Source organism: Osmerus eperlanus, chromosome 20, assembly GCF_963692335.1.
Source record: "Osmerus eperlanus chromosome 20, fOsmEpe2.1, whole genome shotgun sequence".
In the NCBI taxonomy this organism is placed as follows: domain Eukaryota; kingdom Metazoa; phylum Chordata; class Actinopteri; order Osmeriformes; family Osmeridae; genus Osmerus; species Osmerus eperlanus.
The window spans coordinates 3,589,080-3,613,021 of record NC_085037.1 but is presented as its reverse complement, the minus strand read 5'-3'; the positions used below and the strand labels follow the sequence as shown (position 1 = coordinate 3,613,021).

Below are 23,942 nucleotides of genomic sequence, written 5' to 3'. Positions count from 1 at the left end.
TGACTTCACATGATAGCCATTTAAATATACCATTAAACAATGTATAATACACACATAAATATGCATATTAACGTAGATATGTTGTCATTTTTGTTGTCAAGGTTTCAGATTTTTCCCAGGCTGTTCATTTCAGGTCAAGCTCCACCCCTTGTTAGCATACGGTGGCTGGCAGTGCTAGGCGGCTAGCAGACAACTTCGTAGCTGTGCTTAAATCAATCTTGAGCTACTGTACTGGCAGCTTGAGAGAATGGCAACGGATTGGCAAGCCCTAGCTATGGAGCAAGCTGAATTGATCTCTAGTCGTCTCAGAGAGATCTTATCCTCTGGACAGGGATATATTAGATCGCAGTTTGGAGTTGAACTAGGACTGAGGCCTGAGCTCTACCCGTCTTGGGCTGTTCTCTTAACAGCGGTCGTTGGTGTGCTAGTAGTGCTTGTGATGTCGTGGGCCGCTTTATGTGGCAGTGGGAAAAAGCGTATAACGTCTGCCACATACGGCAGTGGTGGTGGACCAGTGAAGGCTCCAGTGATCAAGACTGTCAAATCCGAGGAACAAAAGAAAAAGATAAAAAAGAAATCTGTTGATAAGGTACAGTAAGTAGCTAGTTCAAGACATTTACCTAGCTAGTTAGCTGCTTAGCCCCGAGCTCTTAGCTAGCTGTTGACAACCTGGCTGAGCAAATGCAATGACGTCGTGGCATCCTCTATAGACGAAAGCTAGCTAGCTTTGAGAAGCCAAATAACTTATAAGCAATAACTTACTAGCTGACTAATTTTGCTCTGATCAATAATGTCTACTGGCAACTTGCTTTCCCTTGTAAAATATATTTAGCTGGTGTATATGTACGAACTTTGTCTCCAGATCTTTTTCCTTGCTTATTTGATCAATAGTGTAATCTCATTATTTGAACATTAGTTAGCTACTGTAATCTCATTATTTGAACATTAGTTTATGTATTTAACTATTGCGTAAACGTAATATTGTTGCCAGCGACCTCAGTGAGTATAACGTTGTTGGGCTGTATTTCATTTAGTTAGTGAGCCAGTCGACCAGCATAATGTAGCTATATGTTAACTGTAGCTACAGCTTGACATCTCTGATACTTATTCACATGTATATTTTCCCCTGAAAAGGCTCAATCCAATGGTCGAACTGTACCAGAGCCCAAAGCGGAGGTGAGAGCTGGTGAAGAAATCCCCAAATCATCTCCATTATTGGCACCAGAGGTTGAAACCGAGAAGGTATGTAGCTAGAATGTCACATTCCATAAGTACATCTAAAAATGCCCCCACAGATCTTTGGTGCACTGAAACAAAGTAATATGAATGTAGCCAGTGCCATATATCACATTTTTGTAGCCTGTACTTACACAGGTAAAGAAAAGCAAGAAGAAACCTAAACAGGAGGTAAAGCCAGCCAAGAATGTGTTAGTGTCGATTGGAAAGGAGTTAGATGATGGTATGTACCTATTTCCTTATTAAGTTTGTCAGAATATTCTGTATATTAATGAATCATGTACGCAAATATATCAGTTTTGTATATATATTGTATTGGGAAATCTAAAAATACCAGTCAGAAAATATAGGATTAGACTGCATGGTTCTTATTTTAAGGCATGCACAAGTTGGCTATAAAACCACCTTACTTTCAGGGTTCAGCCTGCAGTATATTCTGCAGTAGTATAGTATTTTCACAGATCTAAGGAACTTGCTTAAGGCAACAATGGCATTGTTGAGGGACTCAGGCTTTTTCTTATTCAAAATGACCCGTAACTCACTAGCTAGGCTATTGCTGAGTCAAATAGGTGAAAGGTTATTAGACACGTGGCCTTAATCCAATGGGATAGGTCTAGTTTCCAACTAGGGCTTTGGGCAGTATCTACCAATTGTTTATCCCAGTTTCAATTTTGCAATCTCTGTTTGTAAATGATTAGTTGAAACTAGATTTCATGGAACTATTGAAAAGCCTATGCAGTGTCCTGATGAAAGTGTAGGCTGGATGAAAAATAAACAGATGTCAAAGGCAAAAATATAAGAGGCCGTGGCAAATGAATCAAACAGCCACAGACTTTAAATCTACTGAAAGCTCTTCACAAGCACTCTGTCTTTCCTTAGGGGCATGGGAGACCAAGGTAAGTAACCGAGAGAAAAAACAACAGCGGCGGAAGGACAAGGGTCCAGATGACTCAGGAAGCCCAGGTGGTGTGGAGGCTCCTAGCTTTCATACAAACCCACCCACTGTCACCGCCCCCCTCCATACCAACAGAAAAAACAAAGGTAAGATATCAGAGAGACTGGTTCCTAGAAGTGTTTTCTTGTTCCTTGCTTCCTTGTTTCCAACCAGCACCCCTATAGCTCACTCTGTTGGTCGGTCAGTCGGTCCATAAAAATAACATGGACTTTGTGTTTGTTTTTATACCTTATTATATCTGTTTTAATCATTTTGAACCTTTGGAATAGTGCATCTAAAAGTCTGATCTGAAATCCAAAGACACCCACTTAGTCACTTAAACGCTGCCTTAATTGATTGCAGAACCCCAGCGGACAAGGACTGGTGGAAAAGGAGATGTTTCCATTGCACCAGGTTATCTCTTCTCCTCATCCTTGTTATTGTTACATAGTGGAGGCTGAGGGAGAAAATAACTGTCATTTTAGAGGCCATTTTATTAATCTTATGTCATTTTGTAATTCGAGTCATCAAAATGGCCCAAATATTGTAAAAGTGTTTCTCTCAACACACAGCACAATGTCTCATTGAGGTAATAATTTAACAGCGCTCTTTTCACACTCTCAGTGAACCTCCACTGGAGAGAGGAGCCCTCAGTGAATGGGGGAGGATGGGCAGATGTGTCCACAAAACTTCCCAGCCAGATGGCCATCAAAGATTGGCCGGCCATAACCACTGGCCCCCGACACAGAAACCCTGAGTCCCAGACCTGGAATCCAGATATGGAAGGTACTGGAAGCTGGTCTAAAGACAAATAGTTTCACAGACATGCATTTGATTAACAATTTGGTGAGTCAATGAACATTGGTTGTATGATTGTGAAAATTCCAATGAATCCACTGTCCTGGCTAAGATAAATCAAATGCACATACTGTAGCAAATATACTATGCTATTGTCACACTACTGGGAACTGGAATGCTTTGGATGTGGAAGGGTCTAAGCATTCAGAGCAAATGCTCTGACATTCAAAACAGTTCTTTACCAATATCAATACAAATACCCATTTGGTCAAGACTATGCCATAATTGGATTTCCTTACCAGTTGTCAAGCTATCTCAATGGTGAAAATCAGTTCAAGTTAGTTTGTACTGCATATTAACAATGCGTTACCCTTTTATATCAGGGACATGGAGTGGGGTCGACAGCAGGATCAAGCCTGAACTCAAACCTGTGACTTTCTCTGTGCCTGGAATGAACACAACAGGTAAATAAAAGTCAAGTCCGACTATTTAATGGATTTATGTCTTGAAATATGCTTATGGTCTCTTTCTGTTCTACATTCTTTTATTTTTGTATTAATTCTAGCCTCGGAGCCCAAGCCCCATTTTCCTGCTGATCGGCAACGGGATAATCAGCCCGCTTGTGAGGACGTTTGGTCCAGTAAGCACAACCTTACCTTGCAATCTTTTTAACAACCAAAAGGAAGTAGAGCTCAGTTTTTGAAATCCAACGAGGGCATGGTAACGATTAGTGGATTTAAATCCAGCACACCATATAATCTAGCGCATGCACACAATTAGGCGTACAACTGAAGGAAAAGAACCTGGAACGACTTGTCCTTAATTTGAGGTCATGTCTGAGCCCAGCTTCACTGAACACGTGCTTCGTTTTGTGGTATATTCGTTTTGGTAAAAGTTTGAAGTTGTCAACACCTGAAATGTTGGTTTTCATATCAATCTGTAATGACATGGTGTGTCACCAGATGGCATCGATGCAGCGGACCCCAGCTCTGACTGGAACGCCCCAACGGAGCTGTGGGGGAACTACGAGGAGCCGGTGGTGGTGGAGGCCGCGGCCCCACCACCACAGGAGCAGGCCGCACCCCAGGTGGGCCAGGTCGGACATGGCTGTCCACTCACAGCTACGCATAACAACATCTGAATAAATGTTCATGAAATGAGTCATCTTCTAGTCTCTTGTTATAAATCTAAAGGTTAAGTTACACAAAATCCAGTCCATCCAGACACTCCATCCAGACACTCCATCCAGCCGTTGATTGTGTATCCGTCTAATCGTGTGTTGTTCTCTGGTGGCTTTGTCCATGTCAAATTCGGAAGCCTGGTGAAAGAGTTCCTAATTGGCTGATGTTTGTTGACAACCCAGGTGTCGGATGAGGAGATGGAGGATGCTGCCAGTGGGGGAACTGCCAAATCCAAGAAGAAGAAGAAAAAGAAGAAGAAACTGGAGGATGAGGGTGTTCCAGCACAGGTAAGAAAACAGTTGAACAAAAAATGATTGAGAGCGAAAGATCCTATCTGTAGTTAGATGTGTACAAAAAAAATGAAACAAAGACATTAGAATCGGGAAAATTTCATATTGATTGTACCTCTGTTTGCGTAGGTGAACCCTGAGAGTTCTGTCCTACCAGTGACTAACATGTTACCTAAGACCCAAATAAGCTAAGCGCTTCCTCCAGCAGTAACCTCTACCAAGCAGTTAGCCACCATGCCGTGCTCTCAGAGTAAGACCGCTTTCCTGCCAATGCTGACCAATATGCACAGAAAAAACTGAAAGCTTTGAAGTAGGTGTCACAGTAGAATAGTGTATGAATTCCTTGTCTTCGAACAGGAAAAATACATGCGCTTAAATTTAAACCAGCAATATACAATCATGGTTTATTAATGCTGTAGTCATATTTTTTAGATGGTTGGGCAGCATTTGTTTAGGCCATCATGTTTGTAGAAATGTTCTAGCTTGTGAACTACAAAAATTATTTGCCAGTTACCTAATGCAAGTTTGGAAACAATATCTTATCCATGGTCAAGCAACTTCTGCATGTGGTTGATTGAAATCAAATATTTCTGTTAATGATAGAGAAGTATAGAACCAGCTATAGAACCACCGGTTAGGGTTGGTGCAGTTTGAAATGTGTAACACGGTTGGTAATTGGAGATTTTTTGTCAATTATATAATCAGTCCAGTTGTTATACCTATAGTGAAGAGCTACAACTGAATTAAATACTAATGTTATGATGATGATAACATCATGTTTTACTGGTTTCTTCATAGTAAAGTCCGACCCGATCCTAGAGGCTCCAAAACTGACCCAGAAGAAGAAGGTTCAGAGAGAAACATGAAGTCAACCAGATTCCATATAAATCATATGCAAAAGGATTGTTCATTGTGTTAAATGCAATAATTATCGGGTACAGAATTTTATACATAAGTGTATTGTACTTTTCCCATATCCAAAAATGAAAGAGAGAAAACTAACAATGGGTTGGACTGGCTTGGCAACGAGTTCAGTGAATATATGAACTGGGTCTAACTGATGTGCACTATATGCTTAACTGCTATGAAGCGAGTGCTGTGGGAGAGATTGACTTGCAGGAGAGGGTACAAGTTGATATATTATTATTTTTCAAAAGCATCAAAAGTCACTTTTTTAAGTAATTTGTTTCTTATTAACCCAAATGTAGAAAATAGTTTTTCTAAGCAATTCAGTTTTGAGAGGAAGTTTACTTTTGTTGTTGTTGTTGTCTGTAGTGGCACTTGGTATTGGTAGATTGTGTGCAAATGTGTCACAGTTACTGATTATATAAGTGGTTTAAGTTTGCCTGTTGATGGGGATCTCCATTCAGTTGAACTCATGTCCCTCCAGTGACAAATCTCAGGATTTTGGGATGGGTAAACTGATCCTAGATTAACAGTAGAAGACTTCTGCTTACTTAAATGTGGCAGTAACTATTGTCAACCACATAGAGGCACTGTAACTGTTTAGACACTCAAAGGACACCACTATGGAAATATGCGGTTGTTGGATTTCTTGCGCTGCAATGACGCTATGTATTTTCTCAGTGCATTTTATCATTTTAAGGGTATTTCCGTCACTGATTTACTTGTGCATTGACCCTCTTAAGTAGAGATATTCTGGTCCTATTGCACTCTGCTGATGAAATTATTTCTTAAAGCTTGTCTTTTCTTCCAACCTCTGTGATAGAAAAGCCATGCCATATGTACAGATTCAAAGGGCTTTTTCTAATGTTGAGTTGTGATTGCACTGTGCAAAGGCTGTATTGAGTTCCTTGATGTTTTCATTCATTTAAGACCTTATTGCGGAATGTCAACATGTAATTCCTGGTTAGTCACTTGTGATGGATCAATGTGATTTAAAGGGGCAGGTACTGAGTTGAAGGAGTCTAGAGCAGCTTTAATTTCATGTCAGTCATTTTAACGGTATATCAGGAATTTAATTCTATTGCCTTAACCTGTAGTGTGCAGTAGGTGCGTTGACATTTTTTATAGTTACCATCCAACTCCAAGTTTGATTAATGTCAGAAATAAATTTAACTTGTGCATGACTTTGATAACCAAACTCATATACATTGTTTAAAAAAAAATGTGCAGATGATTTAGTTAGTGCCACTGTAGTGCCACTCAGTGTGTATAAATAGCCTTTACTGAGGGGTGGCAAAGTGAGCGTGAGCATTTTGACTTGTACATAATGCTTCTGTTGAAATCGAAAGGACTGTATGTTTATGGAGTAGACCTCGAGTGTGTAAAAAGACTAAGTGCGTCAAGATGTTGATTGGACACACTATTTTTTTGCCCATCTTTGTAGACTAGATGAGTCATCATGGAGATGTTCTGGTGTAGCTGCATACATAACTGTCTTTGTAATGAATGATTATTGAGATGATCCAGTCAATGTATTTATACCTGCCCGTAGAATATGATTTTCAAAAAGATTTTCTGTTTATTGATAAATTGCAATGATATTTCTATGTTTGTTGAAATTTGATGACAAAAATACAGAAAATAAAAAGTTGCATCGTATGATAATGTTGTTCGATTGGCTTATCTGCCGAATTATGCAATATTATCTCATATAAAAATAAACAATATTATAGTTGATACTGCTACTGTTGAGATGAGATCCATAGTTAGGATGATGCTACTGTTGCACTGTCTTGCTAACCTTATTCTTTGGTACTAATAACTGTAATAGCCTACTGTTACAACTGCCCTTGTAGTCCATGTGCTGCACTACAGTGTGCAGTATGTATACGTTGCTATGGACAAAAGTGTGCTAACTGCTAAGCAAAAAAATTTACACTGTGTAGTTACCAGAATTGTGCTGTAGTCATCCACCGTAGTTGGAAGATGTTACGTGCACGCTCTACATTCAGGTACGTGATTTCCTGATTTTATATCCGGGGGTGTTCCAACAACCGGTACCACGATTACAAAGAGTAGATACGTCTTCTAAACTCTGACGATTATTCTCGAGGTTAAAACTGTACTATTATACTCTTTGTCCCTAATGCAAGACCCAGAGATGAACACAATTTAATTCTACCCACTGTACTACTGAAGACGTCAAGAAAACGACTCCTGCCGCCCTCAGCTTAGAAATTTGATTTTGACAGTAAGTAATACGAGCCTACCTACAACGGCGATACAAAACATTTATTCTTGCATTTTCATTCGCATTTTAAGTTTAGCACTATTGTATACCGTTTTTTATCCGTGTTTGTTACAAGCTAGCAGCGACTAGGAGTTCTCTTTGCTAGCTTTACATAGGCTACACGGTATGTATTTCAGGCTAGCAATGGATAAGCCATCAAACCTTTCTTGCTTGCTACCTTGGATAGAGGCAAAACCACGAGACATATCTTAAACGAAAGATTGGGTTGTTGCCAAAATAACGTATCGTCAACATGGAAAAAATCGAAATTTTGAGAAATATCAAGTTGTTGAAAGTTCTTTAGGAATGCACAGAAATCTGAACGTTCTGTTGGGAAAGTTTTTTCCTTTGTAAATTTTTGCAGCTGGTCGGAAAACACTGTTGGCACTTCCTGTAAACCTTGATTGAGTGAAATGGCCAAGTTAGAAAAACTAATAGAAGAACGAAATTTAAAATGTCTTATCACATGTGCTTTGAGATCAGCTATGAAGTGACGCGAAAATTGAATTTTGTGGGTGAATCATCGTTCTAGACAACGTCGCAGACTACTGTTCGCAGTAAACTATATGTATTTTCTGAAGGAATCTACCTGTAGGGTCAGTAAAAGTATAAAAAGGAGGACAGTTTATCATTTAACAGTGAGCAGAGACAACACTTGATTCCCTCTACCCTTGTTACTGTGCATGTTTTAATGCAGATTGATGCTGAACCAATTTTAATGTCAGGCTATCACTGTCCGAATCATGATTTAATAAGTCACTATAATATCATATTTCATGGTCATCAAACAAACTTTCCTCTAATGTCAACTTTATCGTCAATCAGACCATGCAATTTTAGCCATGTGCGTGTAAATAAAGATGGAACAAATACAGACGTTTCGTTTCACTCGCTCTGCCATTTCCAGGCTGCCGAGAAATGTGCTATTTTTGGTTCAGTCTGCAGTTACTGCTGGTAATGGGAAGTTCGGATCATTTTACGGACTCGGTTCTTTGAATCTCGTTCATTAAAAGGAACGAATCCTTTTTCGAGTCATTCGTTCATTTCCACCTATCCAGGTCACGTGAAAAAGGATCCGAAGACTCGTACCCGAAGACCCAGTTGGGAAATGAACGAATCATTTCTGTTTCCTCGAGCCTGAATGAGCCTAAGCAACAGTCCCAATGCGCGGTCACGAGAAAAATGAACCAATCACTCTTTGAGAGGACTCTACTCCCAAGTCCTTGAATCGTTCACGAACAACACATCACTATAGTTACTGCAGACTAGCAGTCACTTTTTATTCACATTAACTCGTGTTAAAAGTAAAGTTTAAATATTAATAATGCCTCGCAATGAATATGTAACTGCGCCATCATCCTCTAGAAGATCTTATACAAATTCTAAGAAACTGGAGGTAATTGAACTTGCGAAACAGAAAGGAAACCGTGCCGCAGGAAGAGAACATGGAGTACATGAAAGACAGGTTCGTCAGTGGAGACTCCGCGAAGATGACCTGAAAAAGCAGAAAACCACTGCCAGAGCCGCTGGTCGAGGTCAACGCTGCCGCTGGCCAAATTTAGAGAAGCATATGGCGTCTTGGATCACAGCCCAGCGAGATGCCGGAAAAGCCGGGAGTACTGTAGCCATTCGACTAAAAGCCAGTGTAATGGCAAAGGAAATGGGACATGAGGATTTTACGTCTAGCCCATCTTGGTGCTTCCGCTTTATGAAGAGGAACAATTTATCTATCAGAGCCCGAACAGCTGTTGGACAGACATTACCTGATGGCTGGGAGGAAAAAGTAGGCCTACAGTTTTTTTTTTTTATCATTTGTCCATGGGATTATAAGAGAACACAATTTCCCACCAAGTAAAGTTGGGAACATGGATGAAGTAGGCTACCCATGTTTTTTATGCTCCCCAAACTCGGACAGTTGCCACCATTGGTGATGTAATTGCTAACAAACATTAACTGTAAAATAAATGTTTATAATATTTATACAATACACGAAACACTTGGCTTTATTTCTGGACATACTATCCACCGAAGTGTGTTACACAACGGCATGCTGTACGATTGCCTATACTCGTGCTTGGTATCATTGTTCTCGTATCAAGTGCGACCTATATTCCAGTGTGGCTTATACTCAGATTTACAAACACAAAGCTCCCATTCTGGTGGGGTGCGGTTTATACAAAGGCGGCTTATTTTCCGAAAAATACAAAAATGAAACATTGTAATGTAGCTTAATGAAGACTAGTACTGCTGACATGTTGTTTTTCTTCCTTAATAGCCTTTCCCTGATTTTCAGATGCCAAGGAAGAAATACTGGCGCAAAGGGCTTAATATTAAGGCTGCTGCTTTAGCACGCAGGATCTTGAAAGCCAGCGAAATGGCAAAGGGCCTGGAAGACAAGGAGGCGGAGCTGAAGCCCACTCCGCAGAAGCTGATGATCTCGTCTGGCTCCCAGACGAAGGTCAACTGGAAGGATATGTCCCAGGAGGCCAACAGGGAGAAGGTCAACGGCATGCCCAGGTGAATAAGTCAATTTTAGCTCAGAGGCATTCATAGACTGAACCAGTGACAAACTGAGTGAACAAAACCCAAAAAAATGTATTTGCTTTTATTTAGCTTTAAATCTTGTTCCAGGTTGGGTGTTGACGAGGACCTTCCCCTGCCTGGGCACCATGGCCCATCCCCTCCCCCAGCCCAGGTTTCACCTGACAGACAGAGAGTGCTCAGGGCCCAGAGGGTGGAACAGCCCAGAGTAGCGTTAGGGTCCCCTGTCTCTCTGCAGGCGGACCCTAGCTTGTATCATGGCCACAATGGAGAAGTGGTCCACAGAGCTGAGAAGAGGAAGAGGTGTAACACTGTGAGCAGGATGGTGTTGTTACATACTGTGTGTGTATATATAAATATATAGAGAAAAATACATTGATATGTATGTTTGTGTACTTAAACATGTTGAATCCCCACAGCAACATTTACAACAACAACAGTTTTTGCCCGTTTGCCACAGGATAGCGGATTACCTGGTGTATCTGCTGACCACAGCGGGAAAAGGCAGAAAGGGAAACTAAAGAGTGGTATGTTAACCTGTTTGAGAATGTTTCCCCTATTGCTGCTAATGTTAGTTAGGCATGTCGTCAGGTCATTGGGACAGTGCTAGAAATATGCCTTATAGTTAACATATGTAGTATTCAGGCTGTAATCAGCACCAGCTGCATCTGTTTGAACAGCGTGTGACTGTCCTGGTGGCTGTACTCTGATGAACTGTGCTGCTAATGTTAGTAAGGCATGTTGTCAGGTCATTGGGACAGTGCTAAAAATATGCCTTATACCGTATTTTCCGGACTATAAGTCGCTCTGAAGTATTACATTTACATTTATTCATTTAGCAGACACTTTTATCCAAAGCGACTTCCAAGAGAGAGCTTTGAGATAGCCCCAAAACATTGCGAGTAGCCAAACATGAAGCATACATTGTGAAAAGCAAATAAGTGCCAATGGGAAGAACCATAAGAGCATGTAGTTAAACAAGTTACAAATTAAACAACATGAACCTCAAAAATGCAAGTGTACATGTAGAAAAAGCAAGCAACAATAATATAATTCACAGCGAGTACAAGAGGTTAAATCAGTTACAGCTAACCAACAAGAGCAACAAGTCCCTCAATAAGAGTCATTGTGTTCCTGGAGGAAGCTAACATCAGGTCCAGCAAATCATTCCTAAGGACATTTACATTACATTTAGTCATTTAGCAGACGCTCTTATCCAGAGCGACTTAAAGTAAGTACAGGGGCATTCCCCCGAGGCAAGTAGGGTGAAGTGCCTTGCCCAAAAACACACCATAATTTTGCACGGCCGGGGAATCGAACCAGCAACCTTCTGATTACTAGCCCGATTCCCTAACCGCTCAGCCACCGAGTACCGTTGTACTCCCAGCCGGAACAAGTGCGTCTTAAGCCTTTTCTTAAAGGTGGGGAGACAGTCAGTGTCTCGGATGGAGGTGTGGAGGTGATTTCACCATTGGGGGGCCAGACAGGAAAAGGGCTTGGGTTGGGAGCGGGCGCTCTTGAGAAGTGGGACCACCAGACGGTTGTCAGAAGAAGACCATAGGTGGGGGGGGGGGGGGGTGTAAGGCTGGAGGAGAGACTTGATGTAGTCGGGTGCAGTCCCGTTCACTGCTCGGAAGGTTCTTGAATCTGATACAGGCCATGATGGGAAGCCAGTGGAGGGAGATGAGGAGCGGGGTAACATGGGAGCGTTTGGGTAGATTGAAGACCAGGCGGGCCGCTGCGTTCTGAATCCTCTGGAGAGGGCAGTTGCGCATGCTGGGAGACCGGCGAGCAGCGAGTTGCAGTAGTCCAACTTAGAGAGGACAAGTGCTTGGACTAGCAGCTGGGTGGGGTGCTCAGACAGGTATCTCCTGATCTTCCGGATGTTGTAGAGGGTGAATCTACACGACCGGTAGACTGCAGCAATGTGGGCAGTGAGGGAGAGCTTGTCATCCATGGTAGCCTGTACGAGAAATTCTGAGAAAGTTTGACAGTATTTAGATACAGCACGTTCAATTGTTTTTGAAAAGAAGGGTAGCAGTGATACTGGTCTGTAGTTCTGGAGGACGGCAGGGTTAAGGGAGGGTTTTTGGAGTAGAGGGGTAACAATGGCCTGTTTGAAGGCAGAGGGGAAAGTGCCTGAAATAAGAGATGAGTTAAGGACATGGAGAAGAAAGTTATGATGGAGGGGGAGATGGTTTGAATTAGAGGAGAGGGGACTGGATCAAGGGGACAGGAGGTGGGGCAATGAGAGAGAATGAGGTCAGAGATCTCTGCCTCGGACAGGGGAGAGAAAGAGTTAAGACATTTAGTTGGGTCACTCATAGAGGGCGAGTGGGTAGGAACGGTGGGCACAGGGAACTGGCTGCTAATGTCAGCGACTTTTTCCTCAAAGAAGGAGGAAAAGTCGTCTGCCGTCAGGGAGGGGGGGGGGGGGCGGAGAAGGTAGATAAAAGTTTGTGAGGGTTTGAGGCAGAGTTAATTTTGTTCAGGAAGTCGTGGGTTTTAGCACAAGTTATGTGAGCAGAGAAGGATTTAAGGAGGGAGTGATACTTATCAAGGTCCAGACCGTCTTTGGACTTGCGCCATCTCCTCTCAGCTGCCCTAAGGGTGGACCGTTCTTCACACAAATAAGATCCGTGAGCCACAGGCAGGGGGGAGAAGATCGTTCAGGCCTGGTTGACAGGGGACAGAGAGTGTCAAGTGATGCAGTTAATATGGACAACAGGGTGTTGGTGGCAGTGTCAGTGGGGTGGGACGTGAACTTGTCAGTGGGAGGGAGGGAGGATGTTACAATGGAGGGGGATAGGGAGCGGAGGTTGCGGCGGAAAGTTACGAGGGGAGGGGAGACGGGAGGAGTTGGGAGGAGAGAGACAGAGAACTGGATAAAGGAGTGATCAGAGATGTGTAGTGGGGTTACAGAGGTTAAGTCAGTGAAACAGTTACGTGTCAGGATGAGGTCGAGCTTGTTTGCCTGTCTTGTGGGTCGCCGGTGTGTTCAGCAGCGTCAGGTCGAAGGAAGTCAGGAGAGACATGAAGTACACGGCCTGTGTCCCTTCGAGGCGGATGTTGAAGTCCCCAAGGAGTATCAGCGGGGTTCCATCATCCGGGAGGACGCTGAGGAGCATGTCCAGCTCCTCCACAAAGTCGGCTAGCGGACCTGGTGGATGATAGAGGACAACTAAGAGTGCTTTGATAGGATCAGTTAGCATCACATAATGGTGTTCAAATGATTTGGCAGTAACAGAGTGGGGTGGATGTGTATTTGATATGTGGGAAAGAAGCAAACCTGTCCCACCACCTCGCCCGGTTGAGCGAAACATGAAAAAAACATATAGAAGTCGCACTGGACCATAAATCGCATTTATTTCACAAAATCCAAAACCAAGAACAGACATTTAATCTGAAAAGGCAAGTTATTCAACTACACAATAGCACACAGAACAACAGGCTGAATAGGTGTCCGATATGTTAACGTAACACACTAACAGTTATTAAGCTACACCATAGCATAAAGAACATACCTGGGAGGCTGAATAGGCTAAATTAACATAATAAAAAAGTGGGCTGTAATTACAGCAGCACAAGCTGCATCTGTCTTGAACAGCGTGTGACTGTCCTGGTGGCTGTACTCTGATGAACTGTGCTGTGTGCAGCAGACTCGGGCCAGGTGGGTCAGCTGTTGGCCGTGTCTCTGAAGGAGGAGGAGCTGAGCCAGTCCATGCTGGCCTTGGACATTTCTCTCATCCAGGCCCGCAGCTCACTGCAGGCTGCCTTCACCAAAGTTCAGCAGCTCCTGTTGGCCAAACAGCAGGTATGCACAAACCTCCTTTCACGGTCAGTGCAGTGTGACCTGTGTTGTTTTTTCATGGATGTTTTTGTTGTTGTTGTACGTAGTAAAATGGAAGCTCTTCCTCCAGGTGATTACCGAGATCAACTGTCTGCGAGCCAGGCGTGTTGAGGAATCTTCACTGGGAAGCACCGTCTTTTGAAATTCCTTTTTCGAACAAGAATGACAACGAGGCCCAGTGATGTCATTTCCTGTCTGCCACCTCTGATCTGCAGGTGGATACACTGTGCTAACTAGTAACGACGACACCGCTACAGCACTGTTGACCCACAACTCCCTTCCTACTCCTCTTGTGCTGTCAAACCCCTTCGTGGCCTCCTGCCCCCTGTGGTCTGCTCTCCTCTCCCTCTGACTGTCTCTGCACACTGGGCCCCTTGCACCCATCCTTGCCCTCCACAGTCAACCCTGAACCCCCCAACACCTACCCCTCTCCAGGTTGCCAAGTCAGATGGACAAGTTTTCCCACCCAGTCTGGAAACAGGTACATACACTTGGATTTAAGATAGGAATATACTGTAATCATATTTTCTAGATGGTTGGGTAGCATGTGTTTAGGTCATGTTTTGTAGAAATGTTAACTACAAAAATAATTTGATGTCTCTTCCCCCCCCACCCCCCCCCCCCCCAACCTTTTCCATCACACACAAACGTGTGTATGTGAGCTACCGCTGGGGGGAAAGAGGATGATTTTATTTAACACAGCAAGTTAGCATCCATTTAGATACTTAATCCTAGTTTGGAAAAACTATTTAATCCGGTTGAGCAATTTCTGCATGTGGTTGATTGAAACAAATATTTATTTTATATTTAAAAAGTAAGCTACAGAACCACCGGTTAGGGTCAATTATATAATCAGTCCAGTTGTTATACATATAGTGAAGAGCTACAACTGATTTAAATACTAATGTTTTGATGAGGATAACATCACGTTTTACTGGTTTCTTCACAGAAAAGTCCGACCCGATCCTAGAGGCTCCAAAACGGACCCAGAAGAAGGTTCCAGATTCCATATAAATCATATGCAAAAGGATGTTCATTGTGTTAAATGCAATAATTATCGGTTACAGAATTTATACATACGTGTATTGTACTTTCCCCATATCCAAAAATGAAAGAGAGAAAACTAAAAATGGGTTAGACTGGCTTGGCAACGAGTTCAGTGAACATATGAACTGGGTCTAACTGATGTGCACTATATGCTTAACTGCTATGAAGCGAGTGCTGTGGGAGAGATTGACTTGCAGTAGAGGGTACAAGTTGATATATTCATTTTTTTCAAGTCACTTTTTGAAGTAATTTGTTTTCTTATTAACCCAAATGTAGAAAAGTTTTTCTAAGCAATTCAGTTTTGAGGGGAAGTTTACTTTTGTTGTTCTGTATTTATTTTTATAGTTACCATCCAACTGCAAGTTTGATTAACTTTGATAACCAAACTCATATACATTGTTTAAATAAATGTGCAGATGATTTAGTTAGTGCCACTGTAGTGCCACTCAGTGTGTATAAATAGCCTTTACTGAGGGGTGGCAAAGTGAGCGTGAGCATTTTGACTTGTACATAATGCTTCTGTTGAAATCGAAAGGACTGTATGTTTATGGAGTAGACCTCGAGTGTGTAAAAAGACTGTCAAGATGTTGATCAGACACACTGTATTTGTTTGCCCATCTTTGTAGACTAGATAAGTTGTCGTGGAGATGTTATGGTGTAGCTGCATACATAACTATCTTTGTAATGAATGATTATTGAGATGATCCAGTCAATGTATTTATACCTGTCCGTAGGATATTATTTTCAAAAATATTTCCTGTTTATTGATCAATTGAAATTATATTTCTTTGTTTGTTGAAATTTGATGAAAAAAATACAGAAAATAAAAAGATGCATCATATGCTTTGGATGAACTGTATGTGATTATCAATGGTCTGTAGAATGTGCACCCAGAGGCAGCCTTCATTGTTTTGGGAGATTTCAACAGAGCCAACATGAAGAAGGTCCTGCCCAAATTCAGCACATTGACTTCCCCACACTTGGAGGTCAGACCCTTGACCGTAGTTATACTACATTCCATTCGACTTCAAGCCATTACAGACTACAAAGGGAGAGGCTACAGTGAGACCCAGTCCTCTGTCCTACTGCCAGACGAGCTGAATGCCTTTTACGCTCGCTTTGAGAGGGACAGTGACCCCCCTGCAGTGGAGCTACCTGAAGGCCTAGCCAGTGACGTGCCTATACTAACTGTAGCTGAGGCATTTTTTTTTTTTTTAAACAACCCTCGCAAGGCACATGGCCCAGACGGCATATCAGGTAGGGCCCTCAGGGGTTGCGCTGACCAGCCAACAGGGGTCTTCAGTGACATCTTCAACCTCTCCCTTAGCATGTCTTTACTCCCCACCTGCTTCAAGAGGACCACCATTGTCCCTGTGCCCAAGAACACCAAGGTCACCTGCATGAATGACTATCGCCCGATAGCTCTGACCTCTGTCATCATGAAGTGCTTCGAGTGGCTAGTCAAATCATCTGCTCCTCGCTGCCGCCCACCCTGGACCCTAGGCAGTTTGCATACCGGTAAACAGGTCGATGCCATTGCCCTAACAATGCACACCGCTCTCTCCCACCTGGACAAAGGGAATACGTATGTGAGGATGATGTTCATTGACTACAGCTCAGCATTCAACACCATCATCCCCTCCAGACTGGTGTCAAAGCTGGTGGACCTGGGACTAAGAACCTCCCTCTGCAAATGTATCTTCAACTTCCTGTCGGGAAGGCCACAGGTGGTGAGAATCGGTGACCACACCTCATGCACACTGATCATCAACACAGGCACCCCCCAGGGCTGTGTGCTCAGCCCTCTCCTGTTCTCCTTGTTCACTCATGACTGTGCGGCAAAGCACTGTTCCAAGCTCCTTGTGACGTTTGCTGAAAACACAACCATTGTGGGCCTCATCTCTGACAGTGACGAGTCAGCCTACAGAGAGGAGGTGGATACCCTGATATCATGGTGCCGGGACAACCTCTCTCTCAATGTCAGCAAGACTAAGGAGATGATTGTGGACTTTAGGAAGCGGCAGGAGGAGGAGCATGCACATCAACGGATCCGAAGTGGAAAAGGTCAGCTGCTTCAGGTTCCTCGGTGTGAACATCAGCAATGACCTCACCTGGTCTGCTCACACGGACAAGGTGGTCAAAGCGGCCCGGAAACGCCTCTTCTCCTGGGGAGACTGAAGAAGTTTGGCATGGACCCAGTCATCCTCACTAACTTTACAGATGCACCATAGAGAGCATACTGATTGGTTGCATCACAGTGTGGTATGGGAGCTGCACAGACAGGGACCACAAGGCCCTACATAGTGTGGTCAGGTCTGCTGAGTTCATAATCGGCAGGAATCTCCCAGCCCTACAGGACACCTACCACACACGATGCCTCAGGAAAGCTGGCAGGATCCTAAGACTTTTACCACCCATCCATCAGTCTTTTTACCCCATTGCCTTCTGGCAGGTGATACCGAAGCATTCGGTCTCGCACACGTAGATTGGACTACAGTTTCTTTCCAGCAATATTGCACAAAGTGTATCCTTGTCTCTAGGTTAGTATAGGTTATAAGGTTAGGATATTATGTGTATTATAGGTTCAGTTTACTCTTGTTTATTATTTTGTATATTTAGGAGGTTTATTGTATTATAAGTTAATGCTTGTGATAGGTGTAAATTTGTTCTGAGTACTGATATGTCATGATATGCCAGGTTGCTTTGCGTTTTCTTGTCCTAAGAATTTCAGTGCACAGTCTAACCCTGTGTTGGTCTGTGTACCTGACAAAAAAAGACTTGAACTTGATATGATAATGTTTTTCCACTGACTTACCTGCGGAATTATGCAATATTATCTAATATAATAATAAACAATATTATAGTTGATACTGCTACTGTTGAGATCCATAGTTAGGATGATGCTATAGTTGCACTGTCTTGCTAACCTTACTCCTTGGTACTAATCACTGTAATAGCCTGTTCCAATTGTGCCCTTCTAGTCTATGTGCTGCAGTACAGTGTGCAGTATGTTCACGTTGCTGTGGACAAAAGTGGGCAAAGCAAATACATGTAAACTATGTAGTTACCAGAATTGTGCTGTAAAATTATGATATCCTTTAATTCTTGACATTATTAGCAAAAAAATAGCGAAGAACCTGGAGAAGAAAAGAAACTAGAAAAAAAAGCTCCATGATAAAGAAATGAAGGCGAGCCAATAGAAGGGCGTGGTTCACTTTGTTATTTTCAAGAAATACAGTTGCCCTGATATAAAGGTGCAAAAGAAATACAAAGAGGTGGAAAAAATGAGGATCAGAGTTATCCACCGTAGTTGTAATATGTTACGTGCACGCTCTACATTCAGGTACGTCATTTCCTGATTTTCTATCCAGCGGTGTTCCAACACCGGTACCACTACACTACCATTACAAAGAGTAGCTATATAAGTCTTCTAAACTCTTTGACGATTATTCCTCGAGGTTAAAACGGTGCTTCTATACACTTTGGCACTAATGCGCGACCCAGAGAAGAACACAATTAAATGTTACCCACTGTACTGAAGACGTCCAGAAAACGATTCCTGTCGCCCTCAGCTTTAAAATTTGATTTTGACAGTAAGTGATAGCCTACCTACAACGGCGATACAGAACATTTATTCTTGCATTTTCATTCGCATGATAAGTTTAGCACTATATTTTATACTGTTTTTTATCCGTGTTTGTTATAAGCTAGCAGCTACTAGGAGTTCTCTTTGCTAGTTCTAAATAGGCTACAGTATGTATTTCAGGCTAGCAATGGATAAGCCTTAAACATTGTTCTTGTTTGCGACCTTGGATAGAAGGGCAAAACCACAAGGAGACAGCGTTATCTTAAACGAAATATGGGGTTGTTTTCTTCAAAATAACGTATATTTAGTCAACATGGAAAAAATAAAATTTGAGAAAAAATATCAAGTTGTTGAAAGTTCTTTAGGAATGCACAGGAATCTGAACGTTCTGTTGGGAACTTTTTTTCCTTCGTAAATTTTTGCAGCTGGTCGGAAAACACATTGGCACTTCCTGTAAACCTTGATTGGGTGAAATGGCTAAGTTAGAAAAACAAATAGAAGGACGACATTTAAAATGTCTTATCACATGTGCTTTGAGATCAGCTATGAAGTGACGCAAATCGCATTTTGTGGGTGAATGATCATTCTAGACAACGTTGCAGACTAGTGTTCACAGTGAACTAGATGTATTTTCTGAAGGAATCTACCTGTACGGTCAGTAAAGGTATAAAAAGGACAGTTTATCATTTAACAGTGAGCAGAGACAACACCTGATTCCCTCTACTCTTGTTACTCTTGTTTAAATGCAGATTGATGCTGAACCAATTTTAATGTCCATGGGTATCCCGAATCATGATTTAATAAGTCACTATAATGTCATATTTCATGGTCATCTATCAAAGTGTCCTCTAATGCTATACTTGGAGGACCATGTTCCTGTACTGACAAAATACAGACCATAACTACATGGCATTCCAAATGTTTTCCTGTTTTGTATTAAGAGTTTTTTTAACTGTATTCACCCTATGTAAAGACATGGGCATGATGGTGTTAAATGATTACCTACACTTGAGAAACGAGATATTCTAATATAGCTTTATGAAGACTAGTACTGCTGACTTGTTGTTTTTCTTCCTTACTTAATAGATTTTCCCTGTTTTTCAGATGCCAAGGAAGAAGCGCTGTCGCAGAGGGCTTAATTTAAAGGCTGCTGCTTTAGCACGCAGGATCTTGAAAGCCAGCGAAATGGCAAAGGGCCTGGAAGACAAGGAGGCGGAGCTGAAGCCCACTCCGCAGAAGCTGATGATCTCGTCTGGCTCCCAGACGAAGGTCAACTGGAAGGATATGTCCCAGGAGGCCAACAGGGAGAAGGTCAACGGCATGCCCAGGTGAATAAGTCAATTTTAGCTCAGAGGCATTCATAGACTGAACCAGTGACAAACTGAGTGAACAAAACCAAAAAAAATGTATTTGCTTTTATTTAGCTTTAAATCTTGTTCCAGGTTGGGTGTTGACGAGGACCTTCCCCTGCCTGGGCACCATGGCCCATCCCCTCCCCCAGCCCAGGTTTCACCTGACAGACAGAGAGTGCTCAGGGCCCAGAGGGTGGAACAGCCCAGAGTAGCGTTAGGGTCCCCTGTCTCTCTGCAGGCGGACCCTAGCTTGTATCATGGCCACAATGGAGAAGTGGTCCACAGAGCTGAGAAGAGGAAGAGGTGTAACACTGTGAGCATTTACATTTACATTACATTTACATTTAGCAGACGCTCTTATCCAGAGCGACTTACAGTAAGTACAGGGACATTCCCCCCGAAGCAAGTAGGGTGAAGTGCCTTGCCCAAGGACACAACGTCATTTGGCACGGCCGGGAATCGAACTGGCAACCTTCAGATTACTGGCCCGACTCCCTCACCGCTCAGCCGTCTGACTCCCTGTTGGTGGTGTTGTTACATACTCTGTGTGTGTATATATAAATATATAGAGAAAAATACATTGATATGTATGTTTGTGTACTTAAACATGTTGAATCCCCACAGCAACATTTACAACAACAACAGTTTTTGCCCGTTTGCCACAGGATAGCGGATTACCTGGTGTATCTGCTGACCACAGCGGGAAAAGGCAGAAAGGGAAACTAAAGAGTGGTATGTTAACCTGTTTGAGAATGTTTCCCCTATTGCTGCTAATGTTAGTAAGGCATGTCGTCAGGTCAATGGGACATTGCGAGAAATATGCCTTGTTTCCAGAGTATAAGTCGCTCCGGAGTATCAGTCAAAAAATGCGTCATGAAGAGGAAAAAAACATATATATGTCGCACTGGACTATAAATTGCATTTATTTCACAAAATCCAAGACCAACAACAGACATTTAATCTGGAAAGACAAGTTAGTCAACTACACAACAGCACACAGAACAACAGGCTGAATAGGTGTCCGGTATGTTAAAGTAACACAGTAACAGTTATTCATCTACACAACAGCATAAAGAACATACCTGGGAGGCTGAATGGGCTAAATTAACATAACAAGCTAGTGAGTCAAACAAGCAAGTTACCGGTAAAATAGTTCACCAAGCTCCCAATCTCATTCCACATCACTGAATCTGTTGAACTCGTTGGTTCATGTCAGTCAGTATGAATTAACATTTAAAAACATGTTAAATTATATATATTTTGATATATAAGTCGCACCTGACTATAAGTCGCAGGACCAGCCATACTAAAAAAAAAGTGTGACTTATAGTCCGGAAAATACTGTAGTTGTCTTTGTATTCAGGCTGTAATTACAGCAGCACAAGCTGCATCTGTCTTGAACAGCGTGTGACTGTCCTGGTGGCTGTACTCTGATGAACTGTGCTGTGTGCAGCAGACTCGGGCCAGGTGGGTCAGCTGTTGGCCGTGTCTCTGAAGGAGGAGGAGCTGAGCCAGTCCATGCTGGCCTTGGACACTTCACTCAACCAGGCCCAAAGCTCACTGCAGGCTGCCTTCACCAAAGTTCAGCAGCTCCTGTTGGCCAAACAGCAGGTATGCACAAACCTCCTTTCACGGTCATTGCAGTGTGACCTGTGTTGTTTTTTCATGGATGTTTTTGTTGTTGTTGTACGTAGTTATAAATGGAAGCTCTTCCTCCAGGTGATTACGGAGATCAACTGTCTGCGAGCCAGGCGTGTTGAGGAATCTTCTCTGGGAAGCACCGTCTTTTGAAATTCCTTTTTCGAACAAGAATGACAACGAGGCCCAGTGATGTCATTTCCTGTCTGCCACCTCTGATCAGCAGGTGGATACACTGTGCTAACTAGTAACGAGGACACCGCTACAGCACTGTCGACCCACAACTCCCTTCCTACTCCTCTTGTGCTGTCAAACCCCTATGTGGCCTCCTCCATCCTGCCCCCTGTGGCCTGCTCTCCCCCCCTCTGACTGTCTCTGCACACTGGGACCCTTGCACCCATCCTTGCCCTCCACAGTCAACCCTGACCCCCCAACTCCTACCCCTCTCCAGGTACCAAGTTTTCCCACCCAGTCTGGAAACAGGTACATACACTTGGATTTAAGCTAGGAATATACTGTAATCATATTTTTTAGATGGTTGGGTAGCATTTGTTTAGGTCATGTTTTGTAGAAATGTTAACTACAAAAATAATTTGATGTCTCTTCCCCCAACCTTTTCCATCACACACAAACATGTGTGTATGTGAGCTACCGCTGGGAAAGAGGATGATTTTATGTAACACAGCAAGTTAGCATCCATTTAGATACTTAATCCTAGTTTGGAAAAACTATTTCATCCGTGGTTGAGCGACTTCTGCATGTGGTTGATTGAAATCATATATTTATTTTATATTAAAGAAGTAAACTACAGAACCACCGGTTAGGGTTAGTGCCGTTTGAAATGTGTAACATGGTTGGAAATTAGGGATTTTTGGTCAATTATATAATCAGTCCAGTTGTTATACCTATAGTGAAGAGCTACAACTGATTTTACTAATGTTTTGATGATGATAACATCACGTTTTACTGGTTTCTTCACAGAAAAGTCCGACCCGATCCTAGAGGCTCCAAAACTGACCCAGAAGAAGAAGGTTCCAGATTCCATGTAAATCATATGCAAAAGGATTGTTCATTGTGTTAAATGCAATGATTTGGCATTTTATGCATAAGTGTATTGTATTTTTCCCAAATCCAAAAATGAAAGAGAGAAAACTAACAATGGGTTGGACTGGCTTGGCAAGGAGATCAGTGAACATATGAACTGGGTCTAACTGATGTGCACTATATGCTTAACTGCAATGAAGCGAGTGCTGTGGGAGAGATTGACTTGCAGTAGAGGGTACAAGTTGATATATTATTTTTCAAAAGTCACTTTTTGAAGTAATTTGTTTCTTATTAACCCAAATGTAGAAAATAGTTTTTCTAAGCAATTCAGTTTTGAGAGGAAGTTGACTTTTGTTGTTCTGTAGTGGCACTTGTTATTTCTGTTACTTTCTGTCTGTTTACTTGTGCGTTCTTCCAACCTCTGTGATAAACAAGCCAAATGTACAGATTCAAAGGGCTTTTTCTAATGTTGAGTTGTGATTGCACTGTGCAAAGGCTATATTGAGTTCCTTGATGTTTTCATTCATTTATGACCTTATTGCGGAATGTCAACATGTAATTCCTGGTTAGTCACTTTTGTGATGGACGTCAATGTGATTTAAAGGGGCAGGTACTGAGTTGAAGGAGTCTAGAGCAGCTTTAATTTCATGTCAGTCATTTTAACGGTATATCAGGAATTTAGTTCCATTGCCTTAACCTGTAGTGTGCGTTGACATTTCTTATTGTTACCATCCAAATGCAGGTTTGATTAATGTCAGAAATAAATGTATGCAGTTTGTGTATGTTGATTTGGATAAAAGTGCTAAACAGATAAATGTAAACTGTAGTTACCAGAATTTTGCTGGATAATAATGGTATCCTTTGTAGATGCAAATATCTCACAGGCTGCCCCCGTCAGGCCACATAACCACACTGGTTCCACCCAGCGTTGCTCCGCAGATGCCCCCCCACTGTGCCATCTAACCCAGCCTCCCCCTGCTCAGCCTGCCTGCAGGGTCACTCTTCTCATGAACTATATCTCCAATTGACTTGAAACTCGGTACAGATGTATAGGATAGGCCTACATGTATTCCTGTGTTATATAGCAAGAAGGAGAATTGTTGTGTAAATGTGTGAATTACATGTAAAGTTTTTATATTTAGCAAATGTCAGTAGGGATGTCATTGCTGCCTGCAGCTATATTTTGTCTTATTATTCTACATCAGTTTCAGGTTGTGTAATCATAGCCTACAATGGCAGCACAATCAAC

The 23,942-nt window shown here is 42.4% G+C and overlaps 2 protein-coding genes across 7 annotated transcripts; both read left to right on the top strand.

Moving 5' to 3' along the window:
- Positions 1 to 152: 152 nt before the first annotated feature.
- Positions 153 to 7,004, top strand: mtdha (metadherin a). Of its 5 annotated transcripts, none has more exons than XM_062446157.1 (11): positions 156 to 589; positions 1,135 to 1,242; positions 1,360 to 1,459; positions 2,116 to 2,277; positions 2,534 to 2,584; positions 2,795 to 2,956; positions 3,352 to 3,432; positions 3,534 to 3,608; positions 3,931 to 4,064; positions 4,332 to 4,436; positions 5,238 to 7,004. In XM_062446157.1, exons 1-11 carry the CDS (start codon positions 248 to 250, stop codon positions 5,238 to 5,240), a joined length of 1,323 nt encoding a protein of 440 aa, XP_062302141.1. In that variant the 5' UTR covers positions 156 to 247; the 3' UTR covers positions 5,241 to 7,004. The 5 variants fall into 5 exon arrangements, with proteins under 5 accessions (XP_062302140.1, XP_062302138.1, XP_062302141.1 ...); XM_062446158.1 differs by having other exon boundaries at positions 157 to 589; positions 3,931 to 4,055; XM_062446156.1 differs by lacking the exon at positions 5,238 to 7,004 and having other exon boundaries at positions 153 to 589; positions 1,375 to 1,459; positions 4,332 to 4,478.
- A 930-nt stretch (positions 7,005 to 7,934) lies between these two features.
- Positions 7,935 to 23,529, top strand: LOC134040805 (uncharacterized). Of its 2 annotated transcripts, XM_062486903.1 has the most exons (8): positions 7,935 to 9,418; positions 9,929 to 10,152; positions 10,267 to 10,489; positions 10,637 to 10,703; positions 13,833 to 13,990; positions 14,097 to 14,241; positions 14,462 to 14,507; positions 22,631 to 23,529. In XM_062486903.1, the coding sequence occupies exons 1-6, from the start codon at positions 8,960 to 8,962 to the stop codon at positions 14,166 to 14,168; spliced, it is 1,203 nt and encodes a 400-aa protein (XP_062342887.1). In that variant the 5' UTR covers positions 7,935 to 8,959; the 3' UTR covers positions 14,169 to 14,241; positions 14,462 to 14,507; positions 22,631 to 23,529. The 2 variants fall into 2 exon arrangements, with proteins under 2 accessions (XP_062342887.1, XP_062342889.1); XM_062486905.1 differs by lacking the exons at positions 7,935 to 9,418; positions 9,929 to 10,152; positions 10,267 to 10,489; ... (2 more) ...; positions 14,097 to 14,241; positions 14,462 to 14,507 and adding exons at positions 18,491 to 18,666; positions 19,764 to 19,987; positions 20,102 to 20,324; ... (1 more) ...; positions 21,465 to 21,622; positions 21,731 to 22,132.
- The last annotated feature ends 413 nt before the right edge of the window (positions 23,530 to 23,942 follow it).